Source organism: Microtus pennsylvanicus, chromosome 5, assembly GCF_037038515.1.
Source record: "Microtus pennsylvanicus isolate mMicPen1 chromosome 5, mMicPen1.hap1, whole genome shotgun sequence".
In the NCBI taxonomy this organism is placed as follows: domain Eukaryota; kingdom Metazoa; phylum Chordata; class Mammalia; order Rodentia; family Cricetidae; genus Microtus; species Microtus pennsylvanicus.
The window spans coordinates 111742434-111765867 of NC_134583.1; the positions used below are offsets into that span (position 1 = coordinate 111742434).

Consider the following 23434-nt stretch of genomic DNA (forward strand, 5'->3'; position numbering starts at 1 on the left):
TGTTTACTGAGAGCCTAGCTCTAGTATCTTTGGCACTAGGCAAGAGGTAAGTGAAGGTGATATTTTTTGCAGCTAAAGCTGCCTCCCCCCCCCCCTTGGGAAACTATAGAGCAGGAAGCAGAGTGGAGTGAAGGGACAGAGGCCATCCTGGTTAACTCCTTACTTCTCATTTACCAAGACAAGTCGTGGAAAGGACCATTGTCATCGCTCCATCTAACACAAAAGGAATAAAGAGACTGACCCGAAAGTTCAGTTTAATCGTATACCCTGTGCTTCATGGGCTCACGTGGCTTTATTTAATTTTCTCTGTCTAGCCAGATAATTTTGTTCTGTATGATTATCATAAGAAGCCAAGGACTGACTACTAAGGGAAGAGAGAAGCTAAGCACACTGCAATGTTTGAAAACTTAGATTACTGCCACCCATTGTTCCAAAGGAAGGTAATTCACAGTCATTGAACCGTGTTCCAGAGTGAAGACTCTAAATGCTTTAGCAGCCTTGAATCTGAGAGAACTAAACTTGGATAGGGAGAGGATTTTCTCCTCTTCCTCTTCGTCCTGGGAATAGGATGACATCACATTGACTCTGTGAACTATGGGTAATGAAGAAAATCTAAAGGCTTAAAAGACTTAAAACTCAGGCTAATGTAAATTGAAGGATAACCAGCATGCTAAAGCGGTAGTGAAACAAGTTTCCACTTACCCAAAAACCAAAGAAAAAAGCTTGCTTCGAAAACCTAGTTATCAACTACCATTAAAACATAGTGTCAACCGTCTTGGTATAGCTACTGTTTTTCCACACGTTACAGTCAACATGCACATAAAAACAGGGTCTGTTGTGTCAGGATGCCTTTATACAATGACCTAAATTGAAATGGCTAATGTTTATAAAATGTTTTCATTTTTGGGACTGGAGAGATGGTTTGGGGGTAAAAGCTTGTACTGCTCCTGCAGAGGAGCCCAATTCAATCCCCAGCATCCTTGCCAGCTGGCTTACAACTGCCTCTGGCCTGAGCTCCCTGGGATCTACCACCCTCTTCTGACCTCCACAGGCACCTGTACTCATGTGAACATAACTACATAAACACATATACACATATGCATACAATGAAAAATAGAATAAATATTTGAAATATTTACATCCTTCCCAACACCTCTCCATCCCTGTAATAGCCATTCTTAGCAGTCTGAGCTCCACCCTTCCAGGTATCTCTGGATGTAGGTATACTTGAATTTGTGTTTATTTCTATGTGGGCTGAAATACTTAGAACAGATTCTCATATTTTATCGTGTTATATATTTTAGAAACAGACAATAGGGTTTGGATCCTTCCATGTGCGTACATGGATGTCGACTCTGGTCTCTTTCAAAACTAAGTGGAGATTGTATAAATGTATCATATTTAATCCTTTCTGAGAAAATGGACCTTGTTTTATTTTGCTGTTTCTCCAGTGGTATTACTGGCATCTTTATAGTAAATCCTTATGTATGTGCCTTTCTTGAGGATTTTTTTTTTTAATTTTTGAGACAGGGTTTCTCCGTAGCTTTTTGGTTCCTGTCCTGGAACTAGCTCTTGTAGACCAGGCTGGCCTCGAACTCACAGAGATCCGCCTGCCTCTGCCTCCCGAGTGCCGGGATTAAAGGCGTGCGCCATCACCGCCCGGTTGTATGTGCCTTTCTTTATAAAGAAACAGTTAGAATTAGTTTGTATCTTTTTCCAACCTTTCCACACTATAGACGGGAATTACCTTAGACGTCAGATGTTCCAGAAGCAACTTTTTTTTTAAAATAAAGGTATTAATTAAGGGTATAGGACATTAATTCTAGACCTTAGCTGTGTGTTCTGTGAATTAATTATAAATCCTCCTTTGTCAAAATCATAGCTAACTAATATTTACATAAAAATAAAGTAAAATAAATTAAACATACCATATTGATAAAGTCTCCCCCAATTCTAAAGTTCTTTTATAGAAAATAAAATGGGGTATTTTCGGGGGCAGCATGAATATAAGATTTCAAATAGTAGTAAGTTAGTCTTCACCTCAGTTTTCCACAGGGTCTAGAATCAGACTCCATCAAAATCATGATCACTTACCAGCAAAAGAACCTGAGAAAAGCCATCGAACACTGTTCTTTATGTCATTGTGGAAATGAAGAAAATAGTACTAAATAAATTATACGGGATACATCACAGATAGATACTACATCAGGTCGCTATGACATTGCCCATCCGCATGCCCAGAGCTTCTCTCTCTTCCTGGCAGACGTGGATGGATGCTCTAGCACAGGATTTGGGATCAGGCATTTCATACAACCACACTAACCCAGACAAGGAGGCGGAGTTTACACTCCTGGGGTGAAACTGACCAATAGGGATAGGCTGGGGAATCATTCTTTCTCTCATTTCCATGAATTATTGCACAGCAATGTTTCTTCCACAACAGAGTCTGGGGAAGACATCAGCAGCCAGTGGATACCCCTGCCTCTCCTCTCCGAACATGCAGTAACATCTGCATGCAGTAGTTCCTGTTCAGAAACGCATCACCTTGCTCTAGGTCCACTTACATTTTCTTACACCTATACCTTGTTTTGAACCTCCCAGATTAGCAAAGTCTTTTGGGTACCAGCCTCTTAGACCTCTCAGGGTTCAGAGAGAATACTATGGCAAGCAAGGGGCTTAGCAAGATCTGAAGGTGAAATGATTTCTCCACTATGTGTTTTTCCACATCAGTTTTGTTATTGTTCTTTTTCTATTCTAATTCTCCTGTCCTACTTCTAATTCCTCCTAGCTTCTTCTAGCTTCTTCCTTTATTCTAAAAAGCTCTTCTTCTTCAGGAGTATTGAAGCAATAAAGAAATTACTCTCATTGGTAAGATATACATTGTCACAGCAAGACATAAGGAGCTGAGCTGTTTACCATGGCAACACAAGGATCGAACACCATAGAAGCAAGACCATACCAGATTGGGGCACAGTGCCCAATGCCAACTTTGAGACACAGATCCATTGTTAGTAGATTGGCAAATGGAGAATTGGCATGCTTTTCTTAGTAACCTTGGTTGGACATTTGTGACTCTGACCTTGTACGTAGCTGTAAGGTTTCAAACTTATGATCCATTTAAAAAAGTCTTTAGTCTGGTTTGAATTTGCTAATTTGAACTGAGCCAAATGTGTGCAGTTAGTCTGAGCAAAAGATCAAGGCAGGTTATTAAGTGTCCGCAATTCTTGTAGGACAAATAGATCCAGTTATAAAGCATGTCTCAGTATATATTCTACATATCAAAACTATACAGCTGAATGAAAAGTCATTCTTCTGACCACCCACAGATATATATGCCCAGGCAACGGAATATTTTCATGAGATAACCACATAAGCACTGGGAAAACACCCAAAGCTGTTAATGGGAAAAAGTGAAGTGGCACATGAGAGAAATTACAGATACAGGCAACCAGTTATCAGAGTCAGTGGTCCTGTAAGCCTTGCTAAACACAATTATCTTCATCAGAGATATGTGTTGATGCCTGAATTATCAGTTGTCCTATGCTGTATACTTCCGCAGCCTCCAACACCAGATAAAGCAGTATTTTGAAGTAAATAAGTTGAATATATGTGTACAAGATGACCAATAACTGAGTTCATGTCAATTTAATAACACTTTACCTTTATCGAGCATTATTTATTACCTTTTATATTTCATAATATGCAAAAGATGCCATTCTTGCCCTTCAATGCTGTATAATATAGGAATTAGAGTATATAATTTATAACTATTTCTAATGAATCAGATTTTAAGTATTTTTATGAGAAGCAAAAGTTAATGTTGACTACACAGAATTTTAAACCTTGACATACAAAGGGGTCTCACAGGGTGCTCACACACTTGGGAGTTAATCACATAACTGTCTCAAGTTTGCTAACGGTGCTGCCGGCATTTTATCTGCAGGAGCTGTGGAGCGGGTGAAGAAGATCCGGGACTACGCTTTCGTGCATTTCAGTGCCCGAGAAGATGCAGTTGAAGCTATGAAAGCTTTAAATGGCAAGGTAATGCAGGAGAAAATAAAACGCTTACAGATTCCAGCCAGGCTTGGTATGGACATGCTATACCAAAGAGTAATCTAAGGAGTCCATCATACCCCAGCTTTGTCCATTGCTGACAGCGGTCTTGGGGATGCACAGAAGAGAAATAACAGCTAAAGATACAAAGGGGAAAGAGGTGACTAAGTGGCAAATCCTAATTCAATTTTTTTCTGAATTGGACAAGTCACTAGTCCTCGGCTTTCTTAGAGGAAGGAATTAAAGTTTGCTTCCCCCGTCCTTGTTAGTATTCTATTACTGTGAGGAAGCACCATGACCAAGGCAACTCTTCACAAAGAAAGCATTTAATTGGAGTCTTGTTTATAGTTTCAGAGGGGAGTCCATTATCATCATGACAAGGAACATGCCAAGGGCAGGCAAGCATGGTCTTGGTGAAGCAGCTGAGAGTTTTGCATCTTGATCTGCAGACATCAGGCAGAGAGAGAGAGAAAGAGAGAGAGAGAGAGAGAGAGAGAGAGAGAGAGAGAGAGAGAGAGAGAGAGAGAGGCCTGATGTGGACTTTAAAAACCTCAAAGCCACTCCCAGTGACACACCTCCTCCACCAAAGCCACACGTTCCAATCCTAAATAGTTATCAACTGATACTAAACATGAAAACCTGGGAGCTTTTGGGGGCCATTCTCATTCAAACCACATTCCAATTTTCTCTAATTATTGCACTTTCTTACCAGTAACTGATGATGGTTGGTGAAAAAAATGTCAAGATAGCTGTCATTCTTTCCTCAATATTTGATCTTCCGAATACTGGAGGCTTAGTATCCTTCTCCTTGGGGTCTGGGAGAAAATCACCTTCTGGATTCCTAGTGTTCATTTATTTATAGAAACCTGTGTAGTATTTACAACGGTCCAATAAGCACTGAAACCTGTCTAGGGGCCACTGATCTGCTAGTTGTGTCCAGGACACAAACTAATCAAAGAAAAACTGTTTGTCAAAGAGCTGAGAGTCTAGAAAACAGGGCCACAGACACCTCTGCAAAGTAGTCAGTTCAATGTTATTAGAAAACATTTAAAAGTAGAAAATTCAAATGAAGAAATGGGTCATTAGACACTCAGAAAACCACATAGATGAGGAGATGCTGTGCAAAAGAACCTATGAAACTTGGATATACTTTGAATAGGCAAATTATAGCTAGACAAATCTGTCCTCACAGCAGAACTTGGGTAGATCCAGAGAAAATCTGAGAAGAGAAAATTTGGTGAGAGCAAAATGCCTAAGAGACTATTGTGCCCCTTGAGGCTTCTCTCAGTCAAGGTTCTGGTAGATGATGTTCGGCTAGGAACTCACTCCAGAAATGTGAGAAAAGGGGATTCAAAAACACAAGGTCAGATGCTAGAGCTGGCAGGATTCTGGCAATAGAGGCACAAGAGAGGGAGCGGGAGAGTTAGTAGAATACTGAACTGAGAAGAACTGTGGAGAGCAGGGCCCTTTGAGAGGGGCATGGATCTAGAGTCCTGCCACCCTGAGGCTTCATCTGAAATGTCTTTGGTCAAGAATACAGTGGGCCCAAGATGACCTCTGATGGAGGGCACCAGGAAAACACAACCTAAATTCACTGTTCACACCCAGAGTTCCTTGTTGGCCAAATCCCATGACAATGCAGTGGCCCAGGAGCCCTGAAGAGAACCTTATGTGAAGCAGAGTGCGGGCTGGACATTGGTGGTGATTGGATCTGGAGGACAAGGGCGAGGCTTCTTAGCACAGATTCCTTCAAACACAAGGAAGCCTGGGGCATGTGCAGCCTCATGGACCCAGTAATATCTTAAATCCCCTAAGGAGGGGCTGGAGAAATGGCTCAGTGGTTAAGAACACTGACTGTTCTTCCAGAGGTCCTGAGTTCAATTCCCAGTAACCACATGGTGGGTCATAGCCATCTGTAATGAGAACTAGTGCCCTCTTCTGGTGTGCAAGCATATAGACAGACAGAACACTATATATATAATAAATAAGTAAATAAATAAATCTTTAAAAAAATCCCTAAGGAAGGAAGTGGCAACTCTGAAGTATTTTTTTTAAAAAAAAAAGAGGACTAAAAACACTAAAAGTAAAATCAATTTATATTTAAATGTACCTATGACCAAAACATTATTTTTCATTGATTATCATACTAGTATCATAAAACTGTTACTACTTCAAAAACAATTTGTAAGCTAACTTTCTCTTAGCAAACTTACCTAAATGTACTGAGAAGACCCAGCAATTATAAACTCAATGATAAATAATATGCCAGAAAAATTCCAGTGGTAAACTGTTCAAGTTATTGTCGTTTTGTTTGTTGGCTTGTTTGTTTGTTTAAGGAAAGGAGCCTTTATTTTGGCTCGACATTTAAGAGACAGTCCATTGTGGTGGGGGTGGGATAGTCAAATTCTCTTCTGACTACACTGACGGAAGAGTGGCTTTCAATGTAACAGTCTCTATGCCAAGACTAACTGTAAGTCAAATGATCATACTATGTTTTGATGTTTTAGCAAGCACATACTGAACCTTAGTGAACCTACAGAAAAATATTAACAAATAGGTAATTAAAAATGCTTTCCCCGTAACAAAATTTTAAATTGTTTGTAGACTTATCAGTACTGCTTTCTTCCAAAGTATCTCAAGCCAATAACAGGAGCTTGGAGTAGCTGGTTACATTATGTCGAGATGGAAACTCAGTTATTACTTGTACCTAAACATTTCTATAACAATGTTTACAAATATGTAGCTAATTATGCATTATTATTACTAGTAAGTTATTTCTAGTAAATACTAACAACTGCTGTTTAATCGTAACATAAAATTTTTTTCCTAGGCTTCTTAGTACACCTATGGATATTTATATTTATTAGACGAAGTGAGAGTTTGACTGTCTACTGTAAAGTATTGATCATATTGACAATTCAAGGACACCAGTGAAATGGCACAGGGTGTCTAATAAGATGACTCAGAGGGTAAAAGTGTTCCTATCAAGCCTGGTGATTCTGATTTCACTCCTCAAGACTCACACAGTGGACACAGAGAATAGTTTTCTGACCTTCATAGCCACTTTTTTGTTTCTAGGTATTACAAAAGTTCTTTCCTTTTTATTTCTTTCTTTTCTAAATTATTTGCTTGTTTATTTATTTTGGTTTTTTAAGACAGGGAGGGTATCTCTATGTAGTCCTGGCTGTCAAAGAACTCACTCTTTGCATCAGACTGGCCTCAAACTCACAGAGACCCTCCTGTGTGCCTCCTGAGTGCTGGAATTAAAGGTGGACGTCACCACTCGGCTGCTGCAATCATTCCTACGGGCGTTGTACCTTAAGTTGTACCTGACTGGAGAGCTCTCAGCCTCGCTCTCAGCTATATCCCAACCCCTGCCACCCCTATTCATCTGCTCCCCGCTTCTCAAACATTTGCCTTACAAGGACAATGCAAGAGTTTAGCAGGTCCCTCTTCCTTGAGCCTCTACCTAGACTCCTCTCCCTCCCCAGGAAACGCTCACCTATTGTGTAGCTGCCTTAGGGAGCCATTTGGAAAGGCCTGATGGGACTTCATCACCATGCTATTGATAAATGACAAGACATCTTTAATGATTTCCATCAACTTCATTTATTGTGCTGCTTAATTTGTTTTGCACCCATAAAGATCTCCAGCTTTTTATACTCACATAACTATGTAATTTTAAACACCTAAATCACACATAATAGGAAATACTGAGTAATTGTATGTCTCATTGATTATCTCTGTATTATAAACTCAGTAGTCACCATAGCATTGTTAAACCTGTTGACACTTGTGCAGTTTGACCAACAAAACCACTCAGAGAATAGTCAACTGATGCAGAAGCGTGAACCTAATTAAGAGACAGAAATGAAGAAAGGCAAATCAGTAAGAATGCAGCAAATGGTAGACACTCTGTATGGTACTGAGTTGTCAGATGGCTTCTCAGTTTGCCTTTTCCTTGCTCTCCACACAGGTGCTGGATGGTTCCCCGATTGAGGTGACCTTGGCCAAGCCAGTGGACAAGGACAGCTATGTTAGGTACACCCGGGGCACAGGTGGCAGGAACACCATGCTGCAAGGTGAATACACCTACCCTCTGGGCCATGTTTACGACCCCACCACAGCCTACCTTGGAGCTCCTGTCTTCTATACCCCCCAAGCCTACGCAGCCATTCCAAGTCTTCATTTCCCAGCAACCAAAGGACATCTCAGCAACAGGGCCCTCATCCGGGCCCCTTCTGTCAGAGGTAACACAATTTAGTGTTGGGTTTACTGTAACTCTTACAGTTCAAATGACTGATAAACTATAGTTCTAATGGACTATAAATTACAGTTCTGTAGCCTTAGACAGATTGGATGGATTCACTGGGAGAAAAAGACTAGAAAATTATTTGTTAAAAATCAAATATTTCAGTGTCTCTTATTTTATAGGAATCTATTTTTTTTTCACATCACAACTGGCTATTGAAAAATACTTGTCAGAAGTTGGTACTAATGAGTCTAGTATACAATTAGATCCTTGCATGGACCCATAAAATACATACAGAATACAGCCTAGCGCCATACCCATTGTTTCCTGCTCTCTGTTTTAGACTACTATGTGGCACTAACGTGTAATTAGACTGAGTGCAGAACTTCTAAGGGAAAGAAGCATGGTCCGACGGAAATCAGCTCAGACAGCGAAATCACTTGAAGGCACATCTGTACTTGATGGACACACTTTGCAGGCCAATCACAAATTATCATCCATACGGTTCATTTATATGAAGGATTCTCATCTGAACACTCTCCCAGATCCATGTGTTATGTTTGTCTATGTGTTTCTGACAAGGGCTTATTATCTATTCCAGGCTGGCCTTGAACTCACAACGTCTGCCTCGGCCTCCTGAGAATTGTAATGGCAGATGTACACCACTCCGGCTGTGTGTGGTAATGTTGAAGAAGCCAAACTATTAAGGAAATTAGTGTTTCTTTAGTATATAGGAAACCAAATAAATTCAAAATAGAAAACAAATTCAATCCCACTGCCAGACTAGAAATATTTCATGTTTGAATCTTACACAGACTCTCTGTTTGAGCAGGTTTCTGAGCTCAGGAAATTCAATATTTATATGAAGTTACTTTTCTCTGCTTTGTACTATATGTCACTGAAGTTTTCTTGGGTATGGCTAACATTATCTGGATCCCAATCCTGTTTTCCCTATATGATAGCAATCTGGAAAATAGGAACAAATGATGCATTTAAATCCACTCTTGGAAGAGCCCCGTCCAGATTTCTGCGGATACTATTACATGGCTATATTGCATTCTTTTTCAGGGAGAAATGAATTGAGCATTTTAAGACCTCTTCAATGGACTTAAAAGTTCTACGCTCACAATACAATCACCCCTACCAAAATTGCAATGTAAAAGTAATAACCAACGTCTTATCCAAAATACTTTCTACATATTATAACAAATTATGTCATCAAAACCTTATGCATATAAATAATATATCATTAATTAATCCATATATCTTACATGTTATCAACCAGTTGTGATGTAGAAGAAAGCAAACTTCATTCCAAGGGAAAAATAATACATAGCATTTACAAAAATGTAATCAATGAATAATATTTATGGGTGAAGAGTAATCAACCTAATGGTTCATTCCTTTGTGTCACCAATAGGAAATCAATGTAGCAATGTGGCAAAACAAAAATCAAAAGGAATCTGTGTATGAAACTCAACGGAAATCTAAGCCCCACATTGACAACGCATAATAGAGAGTGGTAAACTTAAAAAAGAAAAATAAATGCTTTCTAAATGTTTTTCTGATGACTCATTGGGGATGTGCTAATGAAATTCATTCTGGCTTCCTGGCAGTGTGGCGGTCACTGTGATAGTCCCTACGCCAGTCTAACTGTAATTCAAGTGGTCATACTATATTGGGACATTTTAATAACTTTATACTAAACCTTAGTGATCAAAAAAAATAGTAGCAAAAAGGTAATTAAAGTGCCGTTCTCTCTGGCAAAATTTGAAATGACTTGTGTTCTTATCGATCCCCTGGAATGAACTGATGTCTTCCTAAGGAGCTTTCTCCTTCCCTGATGTTGGCCCTTACCTGAAGTTGAGTTTCATTTCACCAGAATCTGCGGTTATCTGTCCATCCTCAGGGCAGTAATCAATGTGACTTGGGCTAACTTTTCCATTACAGTAAGATTCAGGGTGATTTTCTGGTGGTTTGATTCGGTTTAATGCCTTCTTACATTCCTAGAAATTTACATGAATGTCCCTGTAGGGGCTGCGGGAGTGAGAGGACTGGGCGGCCGTGGGTATTTGGCATACACAGGCCTGGGCCGCGGATACCAGGTCAAAGCAGACAAGCGAGAAGCCAAACTCTATGACCTTCTGCCTGGGATGGAACTCACCCCGATGAATCCTGTCTCTCTAAAACCGCAAGGGATTAAACTTGCTCCTCAGGTAGGTAATATCACTGCAGAGGTGGTTAAGTTGGCCCCGGACCCATTGTTTGAATGGTTGGCATTGATGCTTACTTGGGCTACTGTTCTGTGACCATCAGCTTAACAGATTCAGGAGAGCGGCTAAGACTGGCTGCCATTCTGGCACTAAAAGGCCCTTCATTTCACTTAATCACAATCCAGAAAAATATAAAACAAACAAAAAAAGGGGAAAAAGAATGTCAACCATAATCTTAAGTGAAAATAACATGGAATAAGACCTTTGCTCAGAATAAATGCTTATGAAGCAGGTTGGTCAAGAACAGAAGAGAAGAGGAGTCATAGCTAGGAGCATTTTGTTGACTGTTTAGGACATGTATGTATGGTATTAAAAGAACAACAACAATAGACATGACAACATGGATGGGGAAAGCCTCCTGGACTTCAACCCCCACAAAGAACTATAGGCAACTGAGTAAAGCTGGCAGCAGGAAAGGCAGCCTTTCCCAGGGAGGAAAATGCCAATTGGTTGTCTGGTGTCAAGCAGTCAGCACTAAAAACATCCATACAAGTAACATCATACAGACAGAAAAGGTTATTTCAGAATATATATGTATACATACACATACTACATATACATACACAGTAATAATTAATAAAGGAGGCCATGAATTTCAAGAAGAGTAGGGAAGGGCATGCAGAAGGCTTTGGAGGGAGGAAAGGGAAGGGAAAAATGTCATTATATTATAATCTCAAAAAATTAAAGAGAGAGAGAGAGAGAGAGAGAGAGAGAGAGAGAGAGAGAGAGAGAGAGAGCATTCCAGATGGAATCTAGGTAAAAGATTAACTATAAAAATGCCATCCGTCATATAAAGTCTTCTAGAATGCTTTTTATTGGGCAATGTCATGATGGTAACTGCTGTTTGCTTTCATTTAATACTCTGCCTGTCCATGTTTCTGTGTAGCTGTGAGTTTTTGTTACTAGTGGGCACTGAAAGTTATAAAGGTCATTCCAATAGGAAAACTAAAGACCATTTTGAAAATGAGAACCAAACAGACTCAGTCTCGGGTAAGCCCAGGTTATCCCATGCGTGGGTACCACATGTTGCTCCCTCTGAAGCCACTTGGCTGTGGACTTTGGGGGAAGCTTCCTTGCCCTCAGGAGGAAGGCAAAAATATAGCTTTGTTTTTCTTTCTTATACCTTTAAGTAACGCTTCTTCAAACTCTATGCAAGCATTGAAAAAAGAAGAAGAAAAATGTCTATTGCAGTGGTAAACAAGAACCATTTGTTTAAAAAATAACATTTATATGGCTTCTCTAATGTGCCATGTGTGCGAGACACAAGAGATGCAAAAATGAATCTAACAAAATCCTTGCAATCATAAATCATATGGCAACCCAGTGAGAAAATACTGACACATCAAGAGATAATTACAGTGAAACCAGGTACCGTGGTGAAAAAGTCATTCTGAGCAAAAACTCTGCTTATCCATTAAATGCGGGAAGAAGTCGGCCATAGTGAAAGGTATCTACCTAATCTGTCTCTGAATTGTTAAGACCATAGTGGAAAAATCGAAACCATGCCACCCCAGTCACCGTAGCTGGAGACCAACCCCATGGCAGAGGTAGGAATCTGGAACCAGTAGACAGGGTTCCAAACTGCCCTGCCCAGCCAGCAGCTGCGGAGGCCACGCCCCTCAGCGTGTTTGCTCAACTGGCATAAATGGGCAGACAGATGATCTATTAGTAAAAGCTGACAATTGCTCGGGAACCTCAGAGCATGCTCTATAAACAACAGAAAGTGACACCAAGGGCTTTTTAATAAAGAAAAATAAGCGCAATCATTAAATTAATAAACTGGAAAACGTGGTGAGAGACAGCAGCTGGGTTAACCGTGAGAACATTGAGCTAAGAGGCTCTGTCCGGAGAGCCGGGAGGCATTGTTGCGTTGCACTGCTCTTGTCTCAGCTTCCAGCCCTGTTCCACACACATACTGAATCTGCGTGTGAAAGGCGGATCAGGACCTCAGCAGCACCAAAATCGGCGTTAGAGTAAAGAAACCATGAATGTTTTGAGAAAAGATTCTGTTTGGGGTGCTTAAAACGGTAAAAAATAAACATGCAGATAGATAGCAAAACCAGATTGTCCGGGGCTAGAGAGATGGCTCAGTGTTTAAGAGCCCTGGCTGCTCTTCCAGAGGAACCAGGTTCAATTCCCAGCACCCACGTGGAAGCTCACAACTGTCTGTAACTCCAAGGTCTAACATCCTCACACAGACATACATGTAGACAAAACACCAACGTATGTCTTAAACAGCTAAAAGCCGCACATTGCCAAGTAAGGTTTTAAAAATCACCACCATAAATACCTATTAGGGTTTATTAATAAATCCTAAATCCTGAGCCAAGGGCTGGAGAGATGGCTCAGTGGTTAAGAGCACTGCCTGCTCTTCCAGAGGTCCTGAGTTCAATTCCCGGCAACCACATGGTGGCTCACAACCATCTGTAATGAGGTCTGGTGTGTCCTCTTCTGGCCTGCAGACATACAGACAGAATCTTGTATACATAATAAATAAATAAATATTTAAAAAAAAAGAACACTTGCTGCTCTTACAGAAGACACAGGTCAGGTTTCCTGACACCCACATAGTGGCTCACTGTCTGTAGCTCCAGTTCCAGATATGCTGACCCCTGTAGGCACCACGCAGATGCCGCACATATACGCAGTCAAAACACTCACATACACAAAGTCCAAATATATGAAACAAGGCAAGAAAATGAAATTTTTGAAACTTTTCAAAATCAAAATGATTTTTTTTCAAAACTGTGAAGTTAAAAAGCCTATGGCAAATGGCACATGGCCAAGAAACCTTCTCTGGTTAATTTCCCTCAGCCACTCTGAACAAGGGCTGTGGGGGCAGGAATATGCAGATCTCACACCAATTTCCTAAACCCGGGAATAAGCAAAATAAATAAAAATAAAACAAAAAATATGAAGAGTTATTAAGTTCATAGTGCGTGAGTGCATGTGTGATATGTGTAATTGTGGGAGTAAATGGTGTGAAAATGATTTTATGAACTATAATAGACATTTACAGCTTAAATGGAGTTCGGATCGAGTTCCACTTAAATTTTATGAGTTGTTAAGCTACATGGCATTTTCTCTTTTCTATTAGTAAAAACTGAAGGTCAGAACTTGGAACCTAAATGCCAGAGAAGTAATGCAAATGCGACATTTGGGAGAGAAATCATTTCTTTTTCTACTCTTGTAGATACTAGAAGACATCTGTCAGAAAAATAACTGGGGACAGCCAGTGTACCAACTGCATTCTGCCATTGGACAAGACCAAAGACAATTATTCCTATACAAAGTAACTATCCCAGCACTGGCCAGCCAGAATCCTGCAATGTGCGTACTCTCCCCCAGCTCCTAGCAATAGAGATTCTAGAATGAGATTAGCCTGTGTGTTCTGTGTATTTGATCATTGCTCCAGTGGCAGTCTCAAGTCTGCTACCTATTCCTTCGTAATTAAATAAGGCAGAGAGATGCTCAGCTGGGATGTATGCCCTAGCTGTTAGCTGGCTTCTAAAACCCCAAAGTTTCATACAGCACAAGGACTGTAGGATAACTGACTAAGGGAACCGGGCTGGTCAGAGGTCAGAGGGGAATAAAGGACTATACAGAACAGATTCCTTCTGCAGCGTTCAGGTCGACACAAGTGACCCTCCAGACGTTGCCATTTACTGCATATCCTTCTGACCTACCTTTTAATTTTATATCAAAGATCTGATCTGTTAGTAGATATCACCTTCTGGATTTTACCTCCAGACTACATTTATATATTTTAGGAATGACGCATACCTTAGAAGTGTCATATAGTAAAACTTACGCATGTTCCCCAGAAATGCCATACCAAATTGCTAGATCAATTCACAAATAGTCCCATGCATGTGTATATGTAGAATTTTTATTTTTGCAGCAAACAGAATGGAGAAACCCTATAGAATCCCACCATGAATCCTCTTTAAAAGCTAAAACTGCCTTTGGTTTTTCATCTGACTGGGTGTCTAAGTTTCTGAATAATTCACGTGACCGGCTGTGTTTTCCAGCCACCCGTTCACACCTCCGAAGCTAAGTGCGTATGTGGATGAGGCAAAGACGTATGCCGCAGAGCACACGCTACAGACCTTAGGCATCCCCACAGAAGGAGGAGACGCCGCGACTACAGCAGCCACAGCCGCCTCCGCCACTGTGTTCCCAGGTACTGGGGGGCGGGATCATTTGTACCAGACATTACAGGCTGCAGAGTGTCTGGATCCCTCCTTTGTAGGAGCCTCAACTTCAATAGTTCTGACTTGCACCTTGTGCCGTTGGGAAAGATACGGGGAACTGAATCAGATTAGCCTAAGCGGGCTCCCATCTGCCTCTGTGTTAAGCGGCTGTGTGACCTTGAATGAGTCAACACCCCAAGTGTGGTGCAGATTGTTTGTTGGGTTTTTTTTTCTCCTAGTAAAAGATTTTGGTATTATTATTAGCAGATATTTAACTGAGCGCTTGCTAAGAGCTGGGTACTCATCGAAGCACTCAGCAAGCTTGATATTTCCCCAGGGACCCCGACGGTACTTTGCAGCCCTATGAGAATGTAATCTTCTCATATTACAGATATAGAAGCCTAAAACTGGGGAGGTTAAACAACTTGGCCACTATTGGTTAACCTTTGTTTGGCTCCTACTTTTTATGTTTTGTTTGTGTCTGTATGACTGTGTGTGCATGCCAATGTGTGCATGTACGTGTAATATAAATATATGTTTGTTTGCAAGTGCGTGTGTGGAGGCCAGAGGTCAGGGTCAGCTGCTTTCCTCTATTACATTTCACCTCTTTTGTTCTTTTAAGATTTATGTGTATGTGTGTGTACACATGTGTGTGTGTTTGTGTGTGTGTGTACACATGTGTGTGTGTTTGTGTGTGTGTACATACGTGTGTGTGTGTGTGTGTGTGTATACATGCATGCAGGTTCCTGAAGCGGCCAAAAGTGTTAGATCCACTGAAGCTGGAGTTGCAAGTGGTTGGGCACCCAGCATGAGTGCTGCAAATCAAAGTCCAACCACTGTGTGAACAGTATGTGGTCAGTCACAGAGCCTTCTCTCTAGCCCCACTACCTCATCTCTTCATCTCTTGAAACAGTGTTATCAGATAAGTTGAGGTTCCCATTAAAGGTTCTTAGTCTGTTTAATGTAAGAATTTAGAAATGAATTCAAATGAAAGCTTGAGGACAGGTACATTAGAGGTTAAGATCAGTTAGATAGATAGATAGATAGATAGATAGATAGATAGATAGATAGATAGATAGATAGATAGATAGATGGATGGATGGATGGATGGATGGATGGATGGATGGATGGATGGATGGATGGATAGATAGATAGATAGATAGATAGATAGATAGATAGATAGATAGATAGATAGATAGATAGATAGATAGATATAGATAGACAGATAGGCAGACAAGTAGACAGGTAGACAGACAGACGGATGATAGATAGACAGGTAGATAGACAGACAGACAGATAGACAGATAACAGGCAAGCTGGCTGTAAATCTCGGCAGCTTCCAGAAAGGAAATGGGGGAAAAGTCCAGAGTGCCAGGGAAAGCAGGCTTAGCTTTTCATCCAAAAACAGAAAGAAGAGGTGTCTTTGTGTTGGTAAAGTGAGATAGCTTTTCCAGTTCTCCATGAGTCCAAGGCTAACCCCATTAGTTACTGAACTTTTCAAACTGTTCTTGCAACATTACAACAATGGTTTGTGCCAATTTCAAGACTTTTTTAGTGTGGTTCGTGTTACTTTTCTAAAGCAAACCAAAAATGTAATTCTCAGGGTTCTTGTGATGAGGGGTCTTTTATGCATTTGTAATAGATAAAAATAAGCCAGATCACAGTGTTTAACCAAAAAAAATCTTTTTTAAAAAATTACTTGTGTTGTGGTGATAATTAAGCCACTGTAAAAGTAATATACTATCTCCTCTACTGGAATACCGGTCTCTAGTTATTCATATTGTGTGAAGGAAGTTTTTGTTTTTTATTTATTTATTTTATTTATTAATTTATTTTGAAACAAGGTCTCTCTCTCTAGCCCTGGCTGTCCAGGAACTCTCTATGTAGACCAGACTTCCTCAAACTCACAGAGATCCTCCTGCAATTGTTCTGGGCATGTTAGGATTAAAGGCATGAACCACCATGCCCTGATATTTTTAATATTTTAAGTGTGAGTTTTTAGGCCAATAGAGGGTTCAACAGAACCAGACCCAAGGAATCTACCATTAATATGCCCTGCCAGCTCCTCAACAGCCTGCGTCACATATGCATTCCTGTAGACACATCCCTGGGAAAGTTCTGTATTGCTAGTCAGCAACATAGGGTACCTTTCTGTTCACTGGACCCTCTCTCTGAGGTCTCTATTTGCTGAGGTGAAGTAAGCCTAACACAGGGAAGTTGATTCTCCCTGGAGAACGCCATCTTCAATCTTCCGATTGTATTCCAGCTAGGTGGTGTTTGTCTTTAATCTCAGCACTCAAGAGGCAGAGGCAGGTGGATCTCTATGAGTTTCAGACCAGCCTGGTTCAAGTGTGAGTTCCAGGATAGCTAGCAAGGGCTTTAAAAAAGACCCTGTGTCAAAAAAACCTATAAAAGCAAAACCAAACCAAACAACGCCACCATTGCTATTCTTCACAACTGCATCCTCTCGAGTACATTTTCATCATACATATCTTTTGTTTTAAGCAAATGCCAATTTTCCATATTGCTGAAAGACACAACGTTCCAGAGAAGGAGGAAATCTGAATTCCTTTCATAAATTCTCTCTGCCTCCTCCTCCAGGATATGCTGTCCCCGGTGCCGCTGCCCCTGTGTCTGCAGCTCAACTCAAGCAAGCAGTGACACTTGGACAAGACTTAGCGGCATATACAGCCTATGAGGTCTACCCTACTTTTGCAGTGACTACCCGAGGAGACGCGTATGGAGCCTTCTGAAGATTCCTTTCCTCTAAGAATAAGACTCCCAGAATGCTCGGTAGATGATACGAACCTCGAACCAGATCCCTTGTGGTCATAAGTCATAACTTCCCCAAAGCAATGCCTTTACTGAGACGACATGACTTACTGTATTACTCGTGAAATGTGAATCTTATTCCTCAACAAAATCAAATCTATGGAGCCTTTTGCTTAAAAGAAATATGAAGAGCCACTAACAGCAAAAGTTATTCTTCCAAAGATCCTGAATGTCTCAGGAAGGTGATAAAAACCCTAACAAATTAGTGTAAGCTCTCTTTGTACCAGGAACTGGGGCCCAGAATGAGCTAGGCAGTCAGCAGCAAGGCGTAGACAGGAAAACTCGTGTCTCAGTCACTGGCTCAGAGCTGAAACAGCACTCACAAAATCAAGAGACCATAGGAAAGCAGGAGGCTTTGTACGAGGTATTCACCATCGCCTACAGGGTAAGCCCAGGCCTAAGCTCATGAAAACTGTCTGAAATGGTATAGATTTCATTATCACTTTTAGTCTAGAAATTCTCTCCCCTCAATATGTCAAAGATCAGCATCTTCCTATACCTGCAGCCTCCGGCACTTCCTAGAAATCAATATGATGTGTTTCAGATATGCTTGAGACAATCTAAGCCCTGTATTTATTCAACACCGTAAACCACTCTTTTGCTTCAAAATCCCTGCCCTGCCCAAGGCTGCTCGAACCATAGAAGCTGTGCCAACACCAAGCACTACAGTGAAAAACGACTTTTTCTCATCTGGAAATCCTTACTTGTCCATACTGTTTTCTGTGATCCCAGACTCATTTTGCTAAACTCAAACGCTGGTAAAGTAAATCAGATCTACGTAATACACTATGATATTTTCATAATCAGAAACTGACCAAAAAGTCATTTCAAAGACAAAAGGGAACTTGGTTTGCTTTCCTCACTCTGTAGCCCAGGCTGACCTCAAATTTGTGAGCCTCCTTTCTCTCCCATCCCTGTGCTGAGAGAGTTGATGCACAACACCACACCCAGCTCCAGACAGTTATATTAACTTGAGGTTAACGTCGAATTCTCTACCTGGTTCATATTAAATCCACCAAGCAACAGTGTCCTTCCATTCTTTTGATCATCTTTCAATATGTGCAGAACAGCTGGGGAAGAGAGGAGAGAGAGCATGCAAGTGCTTAAGCTTGGGAGTGGGCGGAGCTTGTCTCTTAAAGGGACCTTTGCACTTGCATATAATCAGGGAACTGGTTGCCATATGCTGAGGGGTGATTGTGCCAGGTTCCCAAGGGGCACCAGGATACTTACAATGGTTGCTAAGAGACCATCCCTTCAGAGTTTAGTAAAAGTGCTATTTGCCAAAATGTTCCTGAATATTCAGAACATCTGACAGTGATGTGATGGGGGTGATAGAGTCAGAGATGGAGAGTAAAAGGATGTGAGGCTTTGGTACAGAATATATATGTTCAAAACAGAAAGTCAAAATCCAGTACTGAATCCAAACACTACTCCCATTTCATTAGCGATTTAGGGGACATAGCACTAGAATTCCCATTTTTTAAAAAAAAAATGGCCCACATGAAAGTCTGTGGAACTCAAGGGTAAGCCAACACAAAGGTGCAGAAAATATTGTCAACTCCTTAATGGAATTCTGGAATCTAAAATCAAGACAAATTCCATTCAGAGCCAAGGAAATGTCAATCATGGTTGAATGTTTCAGAACCTTCAGGTTCTAGGAATTCCAGCAGGGCATCTAAAGCCAAGACCCTCCCACTGAAACTCTGGAAGGCTCTGGATTTTCTGGTTTATACTTTCTTCCTCGGATCATTGTGTCACTGAGCATAGGAACGCCTGAATTTGGTGGCACATCCAAAATACCTGAAGGGTCACATGCCAATTAGGTGAGAGTGTCGTGGGTTCAGGCCTGACCTCTGCCTCCCTGGGGCTGATCTGTGTACCACGGAGCAGACAGATGGAATGACTTGTGGGGTGGGTGGCTATTACTTTGTGATAGCAACATATAGAGAAGATTTTAAATTCCACTAGGATATATTTATTGAAAGTGTCCGTGTGTTGCTACCCTGATAGGCCAAGTTTGGGTGTAATGAGCTTGGATCAAGAGAGAAAATGGATTGTCGTTTTGGGTGGAGGTGTTGTTATTGGACTTTAGTTGTTTTATGTTGTTGTTGTTGTTGTTTTCCTTTTCTTTCTTTTTTTTAAACAGTTTTAGGACAGACTCTATTCTTGCAGCTCAGGCTAACCTCAAACACTTCAGTCTCCTGGCTTTGGCTGGCACCGCAGGCTTACACTACCACGCCTGTCTCAAAGATAAGCTTGGAAAAGATCAAGTATCAAACCAAAGGCTAGTTTTGCATATCATTTATACTTTAGGTTAGTAAATAAGCAATAACCCTGCCTGCCTTTCTGACTTCTAATCCATTTTCCTGGTTCTTCCCTGCATACTTCTTAGTTCTTCATAAAAAAAAAAAACTTCAAATCAGCAGGGCAACCAAATAAAACAGGCAAAAGACCCTGAACTAAATCATTTTGAAAAAAATCTAACAAATTAGCGTTTGGTTTTTAAAAGTCTGGCAAGTAATAGTGTGTTGATAAAATCTGCTGGATGTTACTTGGAATAGAGTAAATGGAACCAGGTGAAACGGAGCCTCTCTTTGCCCCCTGTCAACTGCTTTCCATTCAGTTTTTCCATCCCACACCCTCAGTAAATCAAGAGGAGCAACAGCTACTGCAGTAAACAGAAACTGTCCTAGAGGACTTAAGGTGTGTCCCGAAGTCAACACAAGATACTGCCAAACAGACTTCTCAAAATGCGGCTGGCAAACTACCTCATCTAAGAAAACAGCAACGTCGAAAAATATCCAAAAAGGAGGGTCATAAGTTGCTACATAATATAAAGGTTTTTAATTTTTTTTCAGTCACATAGAACAGCAAAATGCTTTATCTATTGTTTTCCGTTTGAATTAATTTTCAAGACATCCTGCTGGTCAGAGGGCAGGCACAGCTTGGATTAGCCAGCTCAGTGGCTAACTGGTGCAGGACCACAGTGATCTAAAGGAATGAATGCATCACCTCTCTGGCCAGGTGTCTGAGAGCCACCCTCCCTCTATGGATCCCTCTCACCTGCTTGTTTCTGAGCCCCATTTTCCTCTCCCTCTCCCCGGACTGTGGACCTGAGTCCCACCTTCAAATGGCAGAACCGGCACATCTAGGCCAGGCTGGACATGGGGACAAGATAAAAGATGGCTCTTGGGAATGTTTTCTTACCCTACCAAGATTCACAGGGTGCCAGAAGAGTCTCAGAGCTTTCGTTGATTCCTTCTTTCCCTCAGTTAAGCTAATGATACCTTAAACTAGAGAGTTTCCTGTGTAAATGTTTCCATCTTCCTTTTCCCCTCTGCTTCAGGAATGTTCCCGAACACAATTTCCTTTGCATCCAACTTCACTCATCCTGTTGCTTTTCAGCTTCCTCTCCAAACTCTTCCCCTTCTCCTATACAAGGCTTCATGACTTTGTAATGGAAAATAGCACCAACTGGTTATGTTCGTGAAACTCTTGCCCTCTGTCTATTGCCTTTACCAATGTTGAGAATTTTACGAGCTGTGCTGGCTGACTCACCTGTTCATTCATGACAGATGTGGTCTCTATTTATTGTGCTCTTTGTTTACTACGCACTGACCCCTCCTCCAGAAACAATGAATGCAAACACACAAGTTTCTGCTCCTCTCTGCAGTGGGCAAACTATCGGGGGCCCATTGTGCAGTTTTCAAAATTGAACATGACTGGATAAGTTAGTAGTTTCTGCCACTTGATCAGAATCCCCAAAATAAGCCAGTTCTACCCTGAACCCTTACGCTTCCAGCAGTCCCACCCAATCTGAGCAATTGATTGCTTTTTTTTTAAGTCAAATGAGTTTTCAAGTATTTCTCCCCAGAAAAGTATCAAAAACTATACAAAAGTAGACAACAAAGGTTTAGCTCCTGGAAAACTTTTAAGTATGGCTGTGAGGGATGTACAAAGTGATCGACGGTGCCCATCAATCGGCACCAGGCTTCATTACTTGAAAGCATTTTGGCCATTAAGTATTTTTGTTTTCTAAGTTATTTGTGTTTCTAAAATTCAAAAATCTATTTAACAAGCCACATCTTCATGTTTTGCATTAAATGATTTGCAACACAGTCTTTGTACCTTTCGCAAATACACAATTTTATTTTGAAACTTGTTATTTTAATTCCTAGGAGATATTTGGGAGCTCAAACTGCAAATATGTCTATTTAAATCAATCATCATTATCTTGGTTTAAATATTTAATCACTGGTAATTTTAGTGCATTCCCTTGTAGAAATCTCTTTTTTAAATGGAGTTTCATGGCTGCAATATAGTCAGATATTATCTTCTCTTATCTTTTAGTGAAAAGGAAGCTAAGAGCAAACTGTACCTCCATTTTTCAGGTGTTAACAACCCCCTGATTCTTTTCATTTTATTGTTATTTATATGGATTTATCTAGAGTACCAAAAGAAAGATAAATTTTAAAAAACAGTATTAAAGAGTGTGCATAAAGCACTTATTTTTGTACTTTGAGTACAATGTTTTATAGAGCTAAATAATATAACTAGTATGGTAAAATTATATCATTCTCTTATTTGGAAAATGATCATTGCTTTGGAAAATACAAATATACTGGTCACCTTAGAATCATAAATCAATAAAAATGAGAAATGATGCAATTTTGTGGAATTTCAGAATGGTGATATGGTTTTAATTGAATTTTTCAGTTCCATAATAAAGTTTTAATAATTATCAACATGGGTTGCTAATGTTTTTCTTCCCTGAAAACGAAAGGTTTTTTTTTTCTCAGTAAGCATGCAATTGGTTCAGAATCACATGTACACTTGCTTAGTTCTCAGCCTGCATGTATATGTCACTTCCTCAGAGTGCATCCTCCAGGAGTGTGTGCCATTTTCCAGTCAACCAAGAAAGTGAAAGAAATACCCAGAAACTAAAAAGAGAGAGAAAGAGCCTTCAGACAGGTTCTTGTGTACTGAAGTCAACATTAGCCTGGGGGTATCTGCTAATCCTAAGTGAAAGGAAAATTTCATCAGTAAACTGTCCCCTGAGAACAAATCCTGTTTGTTGATCCCCGAGTTAGAAATGGTTCCTATTTATAAAAGACTTAGTGAGGAATGTTTCTTTCCTCCTCTTCTTTCAGGGTCGAACCAAGGATATTTTCAGCTTCTAGCCAAGGACAAGAACGGAACCATGTCTCTTGGGGGTCCTGCTCTAAACTGCTTGACCAGTTTCTATTTCCTGTTCTCTACACTATCTGGCCTACAAGTTTGCCGACCCTGTGTTAAGATAAGAACATGTATTTTGGTTTCTTTTACGTATAGCATCCCACTTATAGGCACTAAATTCTGGACTAGTTAGGACTAGGCATGGCTGGCCATGAAAGGAAGTTCAACTAGCAATGGCATGGGGAGCTTGCTCTGGACTCTCATTAATGATCCAGCCCCTTGCGTGGTCACCATCAATACAATTCAGTGAGATGCCCAAAGCATAAGTAAATATAAAGATAATTTATTACAGAATAAAGTGAACTACTCATAAGGGATGGGAGTGAGCAACAGCCAGAGAGACTTTTGTCCCAGTTCATATTTTGAGTGGGTTTTAATATAATTTCAGAAGTCTCTGAAGCAGACTGGCTTTCCAAGTGATCAACAAGTTTATTCGGATTAATTCCTAAGGACAGGAAGAGTGATGTGACTTGTTCTGTACCAAAGCCTTCTGCTAAACTGTAATCTAACAGAGCTTTAGGTGTTTATCTATCAGTGACCCTTAGGAGAATTCAGAATGACATGTCTTTATCCAAGGACAGAGAAAAGCACTCATA

The 23434-nt window shown here is 40.5% G+C and overlaps 1 protein-coding gene across 2 annotated transcripts in view; it reads left to right on the forward strand.

Moving 5' to 3' along the window:
* A1cf (APOBEC1 complementation factor) overlaps positions 1 to 22348 on the forward strand; it is a 77446-nt gene extending 55098 nt beyond the window's left edge. Inside the window, exons 7-12 of one of the 2 annotated variants that reach the window (XM_075973833.1) lie at positions 3944 to 4041; positions 8030 to 8303; positions 10316 to 10521; positions 13772 to 13908; positions 14610 to 14761; positions 17373 to 22348. In XM_075973833.1, coding sequence (XP_075829948.1) covers positions 3944 to 4041; positions 8030 to 8303; positions 10316 to 10521; positions 13772 to 13908; positions 14610 to 14761; positions 17373 to 17524 — 1019 coding nt within the window. In that variant the 3' untranslated portion in view covers positions 17525 to 22348. The remainder of the gene's footprint in view (positions 1 to 3943; positions 4042 to 8029; positions 8304 to 10315; positions 10522 to 13771; positions 13909 to 14609; positions 14762 to 17372) is intronic. The other variant, XM_075973834.1, reaches the window with a different exon arrangement.
* The last annotated feature ends 1086 nt before the right edge of the window (positions 22349 to 23434 follow it).